At 41.0% G+C, this 17211-nt stretch overlaps 1 protein-coding gene across 1 annotated transcript in view; it reads right to left on the reverse strand.

The window, feature by feature from the left end:
* PDGFC (platelet derived growth factor C) overlaps positions 1-17211 on the reverse strand; it is a 308542-nt gene that overhangs the window by 106737 nt on the left and 184594 nt on the right. Inside the window, exon 4 of the mRNA XM_040418582.1 lies at positions 10471-10651. Coding sequence (XP_040274516.1) covers positions 10471-10651 — 181 coding nt within the window. The remainder of the gene's footprint in view (positions 1-10470; positions 10652-17211) is intronic.

A 17211-nucleotide genomic window follows, 5' to 3' on the forward strand; every position in this document is an offset into this window, starting at 1 on the left:
GGACGGATCAGTTTTCTATGACACAATTTGACACAATAGAAAACGGATCCATCCCCCATTGACTTTTTAATTGAGTTCATGACGGATCCATCTTGGCAATGTTAAAGATAATACAACCGGATCCGTTCATAACGGAAGCAGATGGTTGTATTATCAGTAACGGAAGCGTCTTTGCTGATCCCTGTCGGATCCAGCAAAATCCTAGTGTGAAAGTAGCCTTATACAGCAATGTCCATGAACAAAACAATAAAGTGATGGCAGCTTAAACATAGAGAGGCAAAAACTGAAAATAAAAAATAAAATTGCTGGTCATTAAAGTGTTAAAATCCCAACCACATTACTGGTACTGTAAACGTTGTAATGCTGGGGAGCTGCTGCATGAAAATCCAAGATGGCAAATTTGCAGTGCATCTGCTACGTGTGCAAATACCTTTAGGCCAGGTTCACACATGACATGACAGATTTTTGTGCGGCAAATCCACAGTATTGTACAGTACCAGCAAATTGGTTGAGAATTTCCGAATTCTCATCCACACACTTCAAAACAAATGCAGCAGAAAAGCTGCGGTATTGAGGATTTGAGATCTGCAGCATTTAAACAGTGGATTTCTCTTGTAGATTTAATCCTTCTCAATGGATAGGGCGAAATCCGCTGGCTTTTCCGCAACAAACATGTAATATGTGCATACGTAGCAAAAAAAGCTGCAGATTCTTCTGCTTGATTTTCAGTCACTTGTGAACCCAGACTTAAAGTGCTATTACCCTATTTTTCGCCCCATAAAGCACACTTTTTTCCCCCCAAAGTGGGAAAATGGCCCTGCGTCTTATGGGACGAATACTAATGAGAGCTTCCATTATGAAAGCACTCATTAGTACCGGAGGACCGGGAAGCGGTAAATGTAGAGCTCCCCGGGCTCTGTGCTCATCGCTTCCTGGTCCTCTGCTGTCGGCTGCGCTGTGGATGCGCAAAGCATGAAGGCGCTCTGTGACCTCACGCTGTGCACATCGGTTCACAGCACAGCTGCTGCAGGAGGAAGAAGAGCGAGCTGGAGGTGAGGAGCGTCGGTATCCGGAGCAGAAGAGGTAAGTTTATTTTTTATTTTACCGTATGTGATCTGAGGCTGGGGGCTAATATGAGGCATGGGGGCTTATGATATGGCGCCGGGGGCTGATGATATGGCACCGGGGGCTGATGATATGAGGCCGGGGGCTGATTATGGCACCGGGGGCTGATGATATGAGGCCGGGGGCTGATGATATGAGGCCGGGGGCTGATATATGGATGGGGCCTAGGGACTGATATGAATCTGGGCTGATATGAGGATGGGGGCTGATATGAGGCATGGGGGGCTGATATGAGGCAATGGGGGCTGATATGAGGTCTGAATGGGGGGTCTTATTTATATTGGGGCTCTTATCTGAGGTTTGGGGATTGGGATTGAGGACTGGGGGTCATTCACACTGGGGTCTGAGCTGAGATCTGATCGTGTGTCTGATATGAGGTCTTATTGGAGTATTATTAACATTGGGGGTCTGATTGGGGCTGTTAGCTGAGGTCTGATTAAAATTGGGGGTCTGATTGGTGGTCTGACATGAGGCCTAATGAAAAATATATTTTTATTATTGTCCTCCACTAAAACCTAGTTGTGTCTTATGAGCCGTTTACGGCATTTGTTTCAGGTTGCTAATCCATGTTCAGACAGGCAATTAGTGGTAAATCTGACTGCTATGCACAGCCACAAACACGTGTGTAAGAGCATCATATGAGTTTCCCCAAGTAATCTTCATAACATCGACATGCAGATTATTTGACACAACTAGTTGGAATGAGAGCTGCATTTCCATCAGTGAGCAAATAAACGTGTCAATGGCTGCTATTCTAAGATCAAAAGACAGCACAGGTGCATTCCCGTTCATTAAAAAGCGAGATTTGGCTGCACTGTGCACAGCTTCCCTGTAATTAATCAAATAAGTTGAAACATGAACTGCCAGCCCTTCTAATCTGTGCATGGCATTACCAGCCAAACTCAGCTAAGGGAAAGCAGGTGTGGAGCGGCCAGGCCTGCTCATAGGTAATATATTCCACCGTTACAGTATATAGCATTGTTTGTTAATTGCAACTGAAATAATCATTGCGCTAGTCAGGAAATCAATGACTACAATATTCAGCTGAGATCTAGATTGTGCTCAATCCACATCAGTTGATATACAGTCAGTGAATTCTGAGTCTCATCGTCAAATAAGGCCTCGTTCACATCTCCGTTTTGAGATTCGGCAGGCTGTTTCGGCACAGAGCAGCCTGCCAGATCCTCTACTTCCCCGCTGGATTCCCATTGACTGTAATGAGGTCTGGCGCTGATACGGCCGATTTCCAACAGAAAGCGGATCACAAAAAACGCAGATATGAACGAGGCCTAATTGAGATAATTACCCCCACAGATATTATGTCCACAGATATTATGACCAATTAATGAGTTACGTAATATATTGGTTCTTGTATCGTAACGCCTACTGTTTCTGTGCCTCATGTTCTACACTCAGACTCGATGGTGTTCTTCATTTTAGAATCGGAAAGTATCCTCCCCTTCATCTCAAGTGAATTACAATGGTGGTTTTGATAGCTGTCCTTGAAAATCATGCTGAAGCTTATGAGGAACATACAGATGTCTGAGATTGCAATATCTGAGATGTGCGTTCTTAAAAATGGTTCACATGTAGTGTTGATCGAGCACCAAAGTGCTAGGGTAGAACACTTTGTGATGCTCAGGTGTTCTACCGAGCACCCGAGCACAATAGAAGTCAATAGGAGAACCCCAGGCACCCCCTGCTCTGAAGAGGGTAGGGTGTCAGGACTCTAGTTTGGCTTTGGAGTCCCTGCTCTGATTCCATATATAGCTATGTACATATATGTCAGTGCTTGGGGACACACCCGTGTATTTAAATCTAAATTTAGCTTGTATTTCAGAAAAGTTTCTGCCTGGATTCAAACTCATGACCTGCTGTATTAGAGGCAATGTACTTAACCACTTAGCTATAATAGCTTCATAGCTATAATAAAAAAATAATAATAATAATATGAGACTTCTACTGTACTGTACCTGTATAGGTCTCAGTAGAAGTACAGTACAGTAGAAGTCTTTTTTTTTTTTTAAGTGACCGGCTATGCAGCTATATAGTGTAGTGGGTAAATTTCTGGTGCTATGATGCAGAAGCTGTGAGTTCAAATTCCGTCACAAACTTTTTCAGAAATAGAGGCAAAACTTAATTTAAACATATATATATATATATAAGTTTTTAGTTATAATATATTTACACATGTTATTATATATTAAGAATATATAATACATATATAGAACTCGAAAGTCAATCAACTGGAAGTAGCTGGCTATGCAGCTATTATAGCTGTGTGGTTAAGTGCCTTGCCTCTAATGCAGAAGGTTGTGAGTTTGAATCCTGGCAGAAACTTTTCTGAAATACAGGCTAAATTAGATTTAAATACACTGGGGTGTCCCCAAGCTTATGGAGTCAGAGCAGGGACTCCTAAGCCGTGGACTCACACTGAGGGATTCCCTCACTGTAGAGCAATCTTCTGCATAGAAATAGAGGCTAAATTAGATTTAAATACACTGACTCAAACACACGCGGTGTTGGGCCGAGCACAGCGATGCTCGAGCCGAACTGGTGTTGGGCCGAGCATGCTCGTTCAACACTATTCACATGTTCATTCATATCCCTAAGTTACACAGTGCCGTATTGGTTTTAACCGGCTGCCTTTTTAGATAAGAGTGCTTAGGGCTCATGTCATAGACTTTAAAAAATAGTGGCATGCAGTGCCTGACTATACAGTGGCATGCAAAAGTTTGACCAGGGGTGCCCAAACTTTTGCATGCCACTGTATGTATAGAGCTATTCTAATCTGGATGCACTGGCTTTAATGGAGAATATGTCTGTACCTATGGCAGCTGACTGAGCATGTCTGCTCTCTACATGAGCCTCAATGTCCAGATTTTGAGTGCTACAAAACAAGAAGTGGGGAAGCTATATTAGAGAGAGGATGAATACATTACTAAGGTTAGTGGTCTAGTACAGTCTGCATGCCCCATCATTAAAGGAGTTTTCAGAGACTTAGATATTAATGACAAATCCTCAGAATAGGTAATCAATATCATATTTTGGGGATCTGACACCCGGCAGTCCATGGATTATCTGATTTGGGCAGCCACGGGCACTGGAAACAATATAGTGGACAGAAGGCTCTGTCCACTGTGTGGTTTCTGGTGCCAGAGTACTGAAGCTGTGAGATGAACTGCAGTGCCATCGGTACCGTCACTACACAGAGAACAGAGCCTTCTGCTTCCAGTTCTATTCACTGTATAGTTTCAGGTAGCTGGCCAAAACATCTAATTGGTGAGGGTGCCTCTTATCGGACCCCCTTCCCACCAATCTGATATTGATGACTTATCATAAGGATAGGTGATCAATATCCATGCCACAAAAATCTCCCTCAAAATGTATGTGTTTCTTGAATGCCTAAAACAGGGGTGGCCAACCCGTGGCTCTTGAGACGCATGCGGCTCTTTGCTTCTTCAAGTGCAGCTCTTGCTGTGGAGCCAGGAAGCAGTCAGGCGGCTCACTCTCCACCCCATGCAGGAGCCCAGTGCCCGAGCAGGAGAGGGAAAAGTTTTTTTTAAATTATAGAACTGAGCATGGGGGTCTGATCTGAGTATGGGGGTGGGGGTCCTGATCTGGGCAATGGGGGTCTGATGCAATGGGGGTCTGATCTGATCATGGGGGTCAGATCTGAGCAATGGGGGGTAAGATCTGAGCAATGGGGAGATCTAAGCATGGGGGGGATCTGAGCATGGGGGGGGATCTGAGCATGGGGGGGGGGATATCTGAGCACTGAGGGTCTGACACTGGGAGTCTGATTTGTGTTGTCTGATCCAAGCATTGGGGGTCTGATTTGGAGGTCTGATGAGGTTTGGGGATCTTATTTTATGTCAGATGAGGATTGGTGATCTGATTTAGGAGTCTGATCTGAGGTCTGATGAAAAATATATTTTTTATTTTTTTTCTCTGCTAATGAAAAATAAGAAAATAATATTTTTATTAGATGAAAAATATTTTTTCTCTCTTATTTCTCTTTGTTAAAATCATACGGTGACTCGTGTGTAAATGTATAGCTTGTGGCTCATGGTAGTCATATATGTTTTATTTTATTTTGGTTCTTTGTGTCTGTAAGGTTGGCCACCCCTGGCCTAAAGGTTACTTTATAATACAGTTATCCCTCAAGATACAATGGCCTTAGGATACAATATTTTTAACATACAATGGTCTTTTCTGACCCATCGTAAGTTGAAACTAGATTCAACAAGCAATGCCTCAGACTCAGATCCAACCAATCAAGGCGACTTCTCTGGTAAAATAGCTGTATTAGTTGCTAGTTAGCAGCCATTCCTGACTGTTATATGTAAGGACATGTTTAATCTGTCTTAGTTATCCGCTTATTTTTCTAAAATATTCATTTTCTCTTATCTTGGATGACATTTTGGGGCTTTGGAACTGATTACTCAACTTAGAATGGTTTCAACATACAATGGTTTTCCTGGAACCAATTAATATTGTAACTTGAGGGACCACTGTACTTACAGTAAATCTTTATTTCCTATGATATATTTACCATGACATCATAGACAGCTATTGTGTGGTTAAAACCCCCCATTAAGAACTGGTAATTTGTAAGGCCGTACGTGAAAAATATGTTTGGTTCATAAGAGTTTTTTACAGTTTACATGTATGTACAAAGTCTATTCATAAGTGACATCCAATGTAAAACATATCTGTCAAGTTCTACCCCTTCAGTCATCAGGTTGAAGAACGTGTCCACAGTTAATTCTCAAACAAACTGCTGTAGGTTGCAGGTTGCATTACCTAAGCATTAAAGCATTTCTATACTATTATCACTGGACAAACAGATTTACAAGAGGGATTTATGCTAATTAAAAAGGTCTGGGAAAGATATTATTGTAGCCGAAGAAAATAAATAATTGTTCATCAGGAGCATATTAAAGCTAAAAGAAAGTGAACGGCTGATAAAGCAAGAATCAAGCTCTGCTAAATGACTGTGCAATGGATCAGTTCCCGTCCATTGTCAAGACTTTCATGTAGAGAGCTTTGTAGGCACATTGCAAAGATCCACAAGAGCATAGGCCTGTGACATCATCCAGTTTTTGGACGTTAATACAAAGTGATCGCTTAATGAAGAAGTTGTTTGAGGTCAAATATCTGCTTGAGCTATTATTCCCATTTATGTAGGCCAGTAACATGGTATAAATAAAAAAGTCAACTTTAGCAGAAATGCCTTCTAAATGTTTGTGACCCGGATAAGATGACTGGAGTCACTGCTTGTCATTACTAACTAGCCTGCCATACACATCAGACTATTCTTAGATGATCCCATACTTGGAAAGTAGTGTTGGGCGCGAATATTCGAATCGCAAATATTAATCGCTAATATCGGCACTTCGAAAATTCGCGAATATTTAGAATATAGTGATATATATTCGTAATTTCGAATATTCTAGATTTTTTTTCATCTGAACCCATGATCCCTCCCTGCTTCTTGCCTGTGGGCCAATGAGAAGGCTGCAATGTCTTTGTCTGAGCTTAGCAACATCCCTAGCAACCAATAGGAAAGTTGCCTACCCCTTACTATATAAGAACCTCCCCAGCAGCCATTTTCTACAGTTTGTTAAAGTTCTGAGAGAGACAGCAGTGTTATTGCTGTGCTCTGTGCTTTCCTGTCTCATTACATTAGATAGTTAGTTAGTTAGTTTATATATATAATACAGATAGTTAGTGGGAGATAGTCAGTGTAGGTTATATACTGATATAGTGTAGCTGTTGCACGTAGTGTGTTAGGTTCTGCTGTCCATACATACATGCAGACCTGCTAAAATGTGAAGTTTGTGCTGATTAGCGCAATCGCGAATATATTGGAGCACTCTAACTGCATATAAAGCCATTTTTAATGTTCTGCCATGCCAACCATTTTCTCCAGTCTCGGGAAACTTCTAGCAGCTTGGAAAATGTAGCAAAAGTGACCCATGCCTGTATTCCGCACGCATAACGCGAATATTACATTGCCGATTTTTCGCAATCAAGAAAATAATCTCAAATTTGCGAATTCACGAATATATGACGAATATTCGCCCAAATATTCGTGAAATATCGCGAATTCGAATATAGCCCCTGTCGCTCATCACTATTGGAAAGTATGGGCTACTGACAATCTAATGTATGTGGGGGCTGTTATTAGGGTGTATTCATACATTGTGGTCATACCACTGAATATTGCAGCTAAAATCTAGTGTAACATGTGAATATCAAAATCAAAATGCTATTATTTTATGGTCTGTAATAAGAAACGGAAGCTTCTGGCAGAGATTCATTATTCTACAGTATTTCACAAAAGTGAATACACCCCTCACATTTTTGTAAATATTTTATTATATCTTTTCATGGGACAACACTGAATATATGACACTTTGATACAATGTAAAGTAGTCAGTGTACAGCTTGCATAACGGTGTATATTTGGTGTGACCTCAAAATAATTCAGCACACAGCCATTAATGTCTAAACCACTGGCAACAAAAGTGAGTACACCCCTAAGTGAAAATGGCCAAATTGTACCCAAAGTGTCAATATTCTGTGTGGCCACCATTATTTTCCAGCACTGCTTTAACTCTCTTGGGCATGGCGTTCACTAGAGCTTCACAGGTTGTCACTGGAATCCTCTTCCACTTCTCCATGGCAACATCACGGAGCTGGTGAATGTTAGAGACCTTGCGCTCCTCCACCTTCCGTTTGAGGATGCTCCACAGATGCTCAATAGGGTTTAGGTCTGGAGACATGCTTGGCCCATCCAGCACCTTTATCCTCAGTTTCTTTAGCAAGGCAGTAGTCGTCTTGAAGGTGTGTTTGGGGTTGTTATCACGCTGGAATACTGCACTGCATCCCAATTTTATGAAGGGAGGGGATCATGCTCTGCTTCAGTATATCACAGTACATGTTGGTATTCATGGTTCCCTCAATGAATTGTAGCCCCCACTGATGGCAGCACTTATGCAGCCTCAAACCATGACACTCCCACCACCATGCTTGACTGTAGGCTGGACACACTTGTCTTTATACTCCTCACCTAGTTGCCGCCACACATGCTTGACACCATCTCAACCAAATACGTTTCTCTTGGTCTCATCAGACCACAGGACAAGGTTCCAGTAATCCATGTCCTTAGTCTGCTTGTCTTCAGAAAAATGATTGCGGGCTTTCTTGTGCATCATCTTTAGAAGAGGCTTCCTTCTTGGATAACCAATTTAATGCAGTGTGCCACGTATGGTCTGAGCACTGACAGGAAGACCCCCCCACCCCTTTAACCTCTGCAGCAATGCTGGCAGCACTCATGCAACCTCTGGTTATGACGCTGAGCGCAGCGAGGACTGTTCTGAGTGGAACGTTTCTTGTTAAACCACTGAATGGTCTTGGCCACTGTGCTGCAGCTCAATTCAGAGGCCTCGCAATCTTCTTATAGCTTCAGCCATCTTTATGTAGAGCAACAATTCTTTTTTTCAGATCCTCAGAGAGTTCTTTGCCATGAGGTGTCATACTGAACTTCCAGTGACCAGTATGAGAGAGTGTGAGATCGATAACACCAAATTTAACACACCTGCTCCCTATTCACACCTGAGACCTTGTAACGCTAATGAGTCACATGACATCGGGAGGGAAAATGGCCAATTGAGCACAATTTGGCCATTTTCACTTAGGGGTGTACTCACTTTTGTTACCAGCGGTTTAGACATTAATCGCTGTGTGTTCAGTTATTTTAAGGGGACATCAAATTTACACTGTTATACAAGCTGTACACCGACTACTTTACATTGTATCAAAGTGTCAGATCTTCAGTGTTGTCCCATGAAAAGGTATAATAAAATATTTTCAAAACTGTAAGGGGTGTACTCACTTTTGTGAGATACTGTATGTGTGGTAGGAGTGACTACATTTGATTTTTTTTTCATGATGGCATTCACAATATGGGATAAATATGTTTATATTTAAATTCTGAGATACAGTGATACCTATGATCTTTATTTTTATTTTAGGGAGGTAATTAGAATTTTTCTTTTTAAAAGCTTTTTTTTTTACATTTTCATGTCCCCCTAGGGGACTTAAACATACAATCGTCTGATAGCTTCTCTCATAGACAGTGAATTACCATTGCAGCCTATGGGAGTTGTATTTTGTTTCTTTGGAGCCCTGCCACAGACAGTGCTCCATAGGAACATTGCTGTGGCAGCCCCCGAATCCTTCAGAGGGCCTGAGGCTGCAATTACAACAAAACAGGTCCCTCGATCGCCATAAGGAGGAGACGTTTCGGCCCCAGGATTGCAGAGCTCCCGAGGAAATCCCTCTCGGATTCCATGGCCACAATGGACTACAACATCTGAGGGGTGAAATGTCCGTGATCATCATCATCATCATCATAGACTCCAGGTGTCTGCAGTGTAAAACGTCTTTTAAGAGACAAATTGCAATGTACATATATGGGACATGGTGTAAATGGGTTAATTTATATTTTTATTAATATAATAATTAAAAATAACTGTACAGTGTCCAAATATTACCATCAAATAATGCCTAGTTACCACCAAGGAAGCATGTCTGTGGTAAAGGCTGCAGGGCAAATGTCCTTTATGCTGAGCTTGAATATGAAAGCAGGACAATAATCAAGCTGTAGATAGCATATTCCAAAATTCTTGCTCATAACTTCATATTTGCATTTCAAGTATAGTAAAAAAATATATATATATGTTACACAGTTATGTAATATTGATGTGTACAAGATACCCACAATTCCTTCAACATGGTCTAGATACCTAATGTTTGGTTTGGTACCTCAATTCTATTTGATAGAGGAGATCTGGAGATACCTACCTAAGAGATCCACTATTGGGAACCATGTACAGCATCAGTAAGAGCTACAACAAATCAGTTGGACAAGTTCAGTACAAGTCATCTGCATATACCGTAATCATGTGGTATTATGTAAAATCATAGCCTGGCAGTTACTGTTTGTTGCAGGCAATGTTACTTTCAAAAAAACTAAAATGTAATTTACAGATATTGAATTTCCTTGTAAAGTGGAAAAAAACTGAAAGTTATGCAAGAATTTTCACATGACTGACCACAAACTCATATCACTGACACATCCCAAATCAGCAAAGTGAAACACCTGGGTATATATTTAGTTTTCTAGAAAGGAATACATTGCGCTCTGAAGAAAGTTGTTTACTTTTCATTAACTTTTTGGGGCCTTTCAGAGCTTATGACCTAAATCAATCAGGTTACAGAATGCACAGTGCTGTCTTTTAATTGCTACCCTGAGCCTAGAAGCAATTTGCTTACCGGAGTGAGAAGAGTATAATGGATGCAGAATCCCGGTTCAGAGGGAAAATACTCATCGGATACAAATCGTATCCTAATCTGGTTTCCTTTTGATATCTGCTTGCCGGGCACTACTTTAGAACCACACCAACGTCCAAGTTTCGTCCCATCACTGGGGTCTTCAATCTCCACAAAATCGTACCTATTAAAAAAAAAAGTTTAAGTCATTTCATATCAGAAGAAAATAACCAAGAGTTTTCAAATTCTGGCATACAAGTTTGTATCTCCTTTTATCAGCTGAAAAGGTTTACACCTGGAAACACAATTTTATTTTTCTTGTGTACAGATTGTAAAATGTATTCCTTTGGAACACTATTTTGAGTTCTACCTTGTCTCCACTGTCTTTCCACACACCCATTTTGCCTAAATTTCTCAGTGACACTGTAACACCAATGCGACTATTGAAATGAATGGGCATCAAGAGATAAGGATCTTGAACAGAAGATTTAACCGGTTTTTCAGGAAAAAAAAGGATTGTTAAAAAAGATCAACATGCTGAAAATAAATAAAAAATAAAGAAAGGCATGCTCACTGAATCCCCACTTCTCCCATTCCAAGGATACCCGGTCCTCTGCCATTCTCCACTTCCTACTGCAGTGATAACGTCCTGAAAGAGGGACATGTGACTATTGTAGCCAACCTTTGGCTGTAGGGGGTCACTGCTGTGACTAATGATTGGCTGCAGAGCTCACATATTCCCGTGTGGAGACATCATTGCTGCAGCAGTAAGTGGAGAACGGTAGGGGTCCAGGCATCCTCGGAATGGGAGTGTCAGGGGATTGGTGACTAATACTATGCCTTGTTTTCATATATTTCCAACCACAGCTTTTGACCTCACCACATCAATCTCCTCGATTTGTTTTAAAATATACCAGTATTAGTGCCATCTGTCTTGTCATTTTGTAAAAAAAATGCTTTTATTAATATGCTAATTACCTCTGTAATGTGCCCAAGGGGCTGTCCCTCTGGCCGTTGGTGCCCAGCCACGCTCATTCTCTAGGAGCCGAGCACCACCCCACTGCTAATTATTCACTCCTCTCATCGCCGATGGTGCGCTGTAATCTCGCTCATGCACCCTGGATCCACTGGTCAGCGCCCGCACGGTGTCCTGGCAGCAGCCTGAGCGAACGAACGCGCATGCGCCAGCTCTTCGCTCGCGGGCGCTGACCAGTGGATCCAGGGTGCACCATTGACGATGATAAGAATGAATAATTAGCAGTGGCTGGGCTCCTAGAGGATGGGCGCGGCTGGGCACCTACAGCCAGAGGGACAGCCCCTTGGGGACATTAATAAGGTAATTAGCATATTATTTTTTTAACAAAATGACAAGGCAGATGGCGGTAATACTGGTATATTTTAAAACAAAACGAGGAGACTGATGTGGTGAGGTCAAAAGCTCTGTTACTAAAATCCAGCTGACAGAATCCCTTTAAAGATATGTTTATTTTCTCATGGAAAATTCCTTTAAACCCGGGGAGGAAGGGGGATAAAAGAGCAAAATGTCACAAAACTTTTTGCACAAATTAGCCAAAAAAGTTGCAAAGTCCTATTTTTGTGATTTTTCAAACTAAAGTTCTGGAGTGCATGGCTTAATAAATTCTACCCATGAGCAGAGCTCTCGCCTTCTCCCACCCTCTTCACATTGAAAGATGGGCTTTTGTGTATGCAGATGCACAGTAGACACCCATCAATTACTGTGAGGAGGATAGGCTGTGGTCATAAATACACCATACGTACAAACTATGATCCTGACTTATCAAGATTAGCATGTGCTACGCCAATCTTGTTCGGCCCTGTGCCACTAGAGACCTCTAGAAGGGCCTGCACCACCGGAGGCCTCTGGCAGGCCCTGTGCCAGACTGGAATTTACTTGTAGACAACATAGATTTCAGTCATCATTTACACCAGTTTCTAGCGTAAATGATCATGAGTATTCTATGGCCAATGGCCTTGCCCACGTACCACCCTCACCACTCCCCCTTTTTGGAAACTAGAGAGGTTGGAGTAAAAATGTAATTTGCAACTAGATTTAGTGACAATGGTACCTAAAAAAACAGCAAAACTGGGTTTTTGCGAGTTTTAAAAGCCTAAACTAGGTGAATGGAGATGGTAAATCTCCCCTTAGGTGTCCAGTGTATTTAATGATCACTCCTATTAATCAAACAGTGCAATATATCTAGGCTAACAGAATAGCCAACTCATCTCCATACTGTGCTGTCTGATCACATATGTACTTTAACTTAGAATTCCTTAATAAGGTATAAGAAAATTGGTGTTGTAAAACTCAAACGTTTTCAACCTTAAAAAAATAATAATAATGAGTAGGGACAGTGATGTTAACTTTTTAATATGCTTTGTTAGGGAAATATCTGCAATTTAATTTTTTTTTAAATAACAATTTCCCTTAACAACCCTGAGCATTACTAAGAAGAATCTGTCTTCATCAATCTACTGAATGCAGCTTACTGTAAGATGCAGAGACTGGCTTCTCAGCCTGCCTGTGCTCTCTCTGCCCAGCCACTTCCTCCTTTTCTGTAGCTAACCTATTTTTCCTTACTGAGTCCTGCCTATATCATCTGCTGTCAGTGCTGCAGCCCTGCTCCTATTTATCTTCCCAGTCAATTTTTGGTTAGTATATCAAGGGTGCAGAAAAAGAACCAGCACTGCTAATATTCCAAATTTATTAAAGAAAGGACATGTGGACATCACATCTTCCTCAGGCCAAAAAATCGAAACGTGCCTCGTTTTGGAATAAATTTGGAATATTGGAATATCAGTAGTGCTGGTTCTTTTTCTGCACCCCTGATATATTATCCAGCTATCATCATTGATGTCCCACTCCACACTTGGCTGCAGATGATTCTCCTTGCACTACTACATTTTCTTTCAGCGTTGTGCCTGAATTGCACAATGTTACATAATACAGTTCCCCTTTTGCCTTCTTTGCAACTACAATCAATTTATATGCTATGTGGCGCTGTGAATCTTTTTTCTTTTAATTACAATAGAATTTTTGGTTAGCGCTGGGAAGCTAAGCTGTATTCAGCATTCAGTAGAATGATAAGGACAAAGTCGTCAGATTAAGCATCTCATTTCCCTCTGTCAAGGAAAACCTTTTGTTCTGAATATACTATATTGTATATTTCTATGGTTATTTTATAAGCAGATCCTGATCACCTTCGCTGCACAGAGGAAACATCCACTTGTAGTTAAGGTCTTCCCTTTTGCTGTAAATCCTCCATTGACTCTACAGCAATTGAATCTAAAATACACTCTTTCATGCTATAATATTTCAGATTTAATCACTCAATAATCCCTGAAGCACCTGCACTGTAATGCTAATCAGATATACTGCCCATGCCAACACAGCTGTGCAGGTTTTAGCAATCCTTCTGGTATATGGCATTTTATCATAAAAAGAAAAAAAAAAAAAAAAAAAACAATTCCGCACAGCTCACCCTAAATTTGAGTAATCCCGTAATATGAAGAAAAAGGCAGCATGGATAAATCCCCCGGATCTGGGGTCATGAGAGACTTCAGTAACAAATTTTCAATAGGTCGGGGGGAACGTCACGTTTCGCGCAGATCGCGCTTCATCAAGGGCTTGATGAAACGCGATCTGCCCAAAACGCGACAACACCCCCCCCCCCCCCCATCCCTCCAGGGCACCATGGAGTTTTTTTTGTTCATGCAAATAAAAGTTATGTTTTATTTTAAATTCCAAGGTGCTGGACCTATTGAAAATTTGTTACTGAAATTTTATCATAAAAGCTCTCCCCCATCTTAAATTATGGAAAATACTACAAATTTTTTTTTTAAGGGAATCTGTCAGCATTTTGACCACTGTAAATTGCTGACAGCACTAGAAACATAGAAACATAGAATGTGTCGGCAGATAAGAACCATTTGGCCCATCCCAGTCTGCCCAATATGCAGTTATATACTGTAACTATACAGCCAGTCATACACCTGACCACATACCGTCCACACACAGGACGAGCTGCAGTTATATACTGTAACTATACAGCCAGTCACATACCTGACCACATACCGTTCACACATAGGACAAGCTGCGGTTATACACTGTAACTATACAGCCATATACCTGACCACACACTTCCACACATAGAACAAGCTGCGGTTATATACTGTAACTATACAGCCAGTCATATACCTGACCACATACCGTCCACACACAAGACAAGCTATGGTTATATACTGTAACTATACAGCCAGTCATATACCTGACTACATACCGTCCACACATAGGACAAGCTGCGGTTATACACTGTAACTATACAGCCATATACCTGACCACACATAAAACAAGCTGCAGTTATATACTGTAACTATACAACCAGTCATATACCTGACCACATACCGTCCACACATAAGACAAGCTATGGTTATATACTGTAACTAAACAGCCAGTCTTATACCTGACCACATACAGTCCACACACAGGACAAGCTGTGGTTATATACTGTAACTATACAGCCGGTCATATACCTGACCACATACCTACACATACCACATACACTAGTTAATGGCGGGTGAAAGCAAGACAAACATACCATTTGTGGAGCTTTTTGCATCAGGGGTGGTGTGAATATGAACTTTTATTCTGCCAGGTTCTGCTCTTGTAAAAGCACTGGAGATGGGGCTTCACTTTGTAGTGCTTTCAGCATTCAAAGTAAAGTTATATCAGCTGACAGGATGAAAACAAGACATACATACCTTTTGTGGAGCTTTTCTCAGCAAGGGTCATGTGCATATGAAGTTTTATTCTGCCAGGTTCTGCTCTTGCAAATGCCCTGGAGATGGGGCTTCACTGTGAAGTGATCTCTGTAATAAGCCCCTTTACATCCCCTCACCTCTGCTCTGATAGCTGTAGCAGCTAACCAGGAAACCAGTACAGCTTTGACTCAGAGCAGATGGGAGGGGATGTGAAGCAGCTGAATGCAGAGAGCACTTCAGACTTTTGAAAGCAGAATCTGGCAGAATAAAACTGCATATTCTCACTACTCTTGATGACAAAAGCTCTGCAAAAGATATGTTTTGTACAGCTCTCTCCAGGCCCTGCCTAGTGCTTTCAGCTTAACATGGTAAACCTGTTCACCGGCGCTATCCCTTTAAACACTTTTTATACATGTTTTAGGCATTATCTCATTAATCACAGTCATGGATGCAGCATTGGTAATAAATAGAACTCATATTTTGTGTATGCATGTAACCATTTGCGCTTCAAGCATAGCAGCATACCGCTCTAATATCCATATGGAACCTATAGTACTGCCCATCCTTAACTTCTTCTTGGTATTTACTATATATATAATATATGAAAGGAGGGATGGGACTCTGCATAATGACATATACAATGCATACATCTACAGTATTTAAGTGATACAGACATCATTGCCTTGCTTCAAATTCTAGAAATCCTAATCTGCATATATGTAGTAATATTGGTATCGGTCCACTCCACGTGAAATGTGGTGACCAGCAATGATATACTGTACTGGGGGAATTTATGGCAGTATTAGGCTGTAAAAAAAGCTGGCCACTTTGGTGCATACATACTTTTCTCTTAACACTTTTGAAGTGGGTGGGTTAGTCTACAGGAGGTGGAGACAGTCGGTTTCTGATAGATTTAATATTATTAAAGACAATAGCGGAAACTATAGTACAAACTTAAGTCTACTCGTAGCAGGCATAGATCTCATTTTCATTATAAATTTGGTTTACTTCAGTTTAAGGGCTTATTCTGACAGCCATATGCTGTCCGCTAAAATGCGGATCTGTTTTTTAGCGGTTTAGATGCTGTCCCATTCCATTGCATGGCTCAGCAAAAAAAAAAGAAACATGTCCTATACTCGCCAGTCTATGGATCAGCAAAAAAACTGAATGCAATCCGTTTTTTTGCGGACATGCTGAACTGTCCGCAAAAAAATGGATCCACATTTTTGAGGACAGCATACGGCCGTCTGAATGAGCCCTAAAGGGTATGTGTCACCTATAATTTTTTTGCGCCTGTTAAAACCAGATAGTGACACACATCCTTTTATTCTAATCTGTTTTTATTTTCTGATTATATATTTTTTTAAATTACATTTCCTGAACATGATGATGGGAACTCTGTTGTTAACAGCATTTAGAAATATGGTTTTAATCTATGGGAGAGTTTTCTAGGCATGCTCTGTGACCTATGCAGATGTCAGGAGGGAGCAGATAAGCTGTGGTATCACCTATTGTGAATGATGGATACTGTGTTATCTATGTACAGTATATGTATTTTCTGTCATTGTAATCCTGCCTGTGATGATAATGAGATGACTATTGAAAAGCAATCTGTACAGACAAAGAAGTGGCGACTATTATTATGCTGAGTGGTCATTGCAAAAACTGCAGGATTTTAGGAATATATATACTGTATATATATATATATATATATATATATATATATACATACACATCACATGCATATTACATACCATTCTTATTAAAGCTCATAGGCACCATGGTGGCTAACTGGTTAGCACTGGTGCCTTGCACCATTAGGGTGCTGTGTTCAAACCTGACCAAGGACATCTGCATGAAGTTTCTATGTTCTCCCCATTTTTTGGTGAGTTTGCTCTGGGTATTCCAGTTTCATTTCACACTCCAAAGACATACCTATAGGGGGTTTGTGAGGGCCACTGGGAA

The sequence above is a fragment of the Bufo bufo genome, chromosome 2 (assembly GCF_905171765.1).
Source record: "Bufo bufo chromosome 2, aBufBuf1.1, whole genome shotgun sequence".
NCBI classification, from domain to species: domain Eukaryota; kingdom Metazoa; phylum Chordata; class Amphibia; order Anura; family Bufonidae; genus Bufo; species Bufo bufo.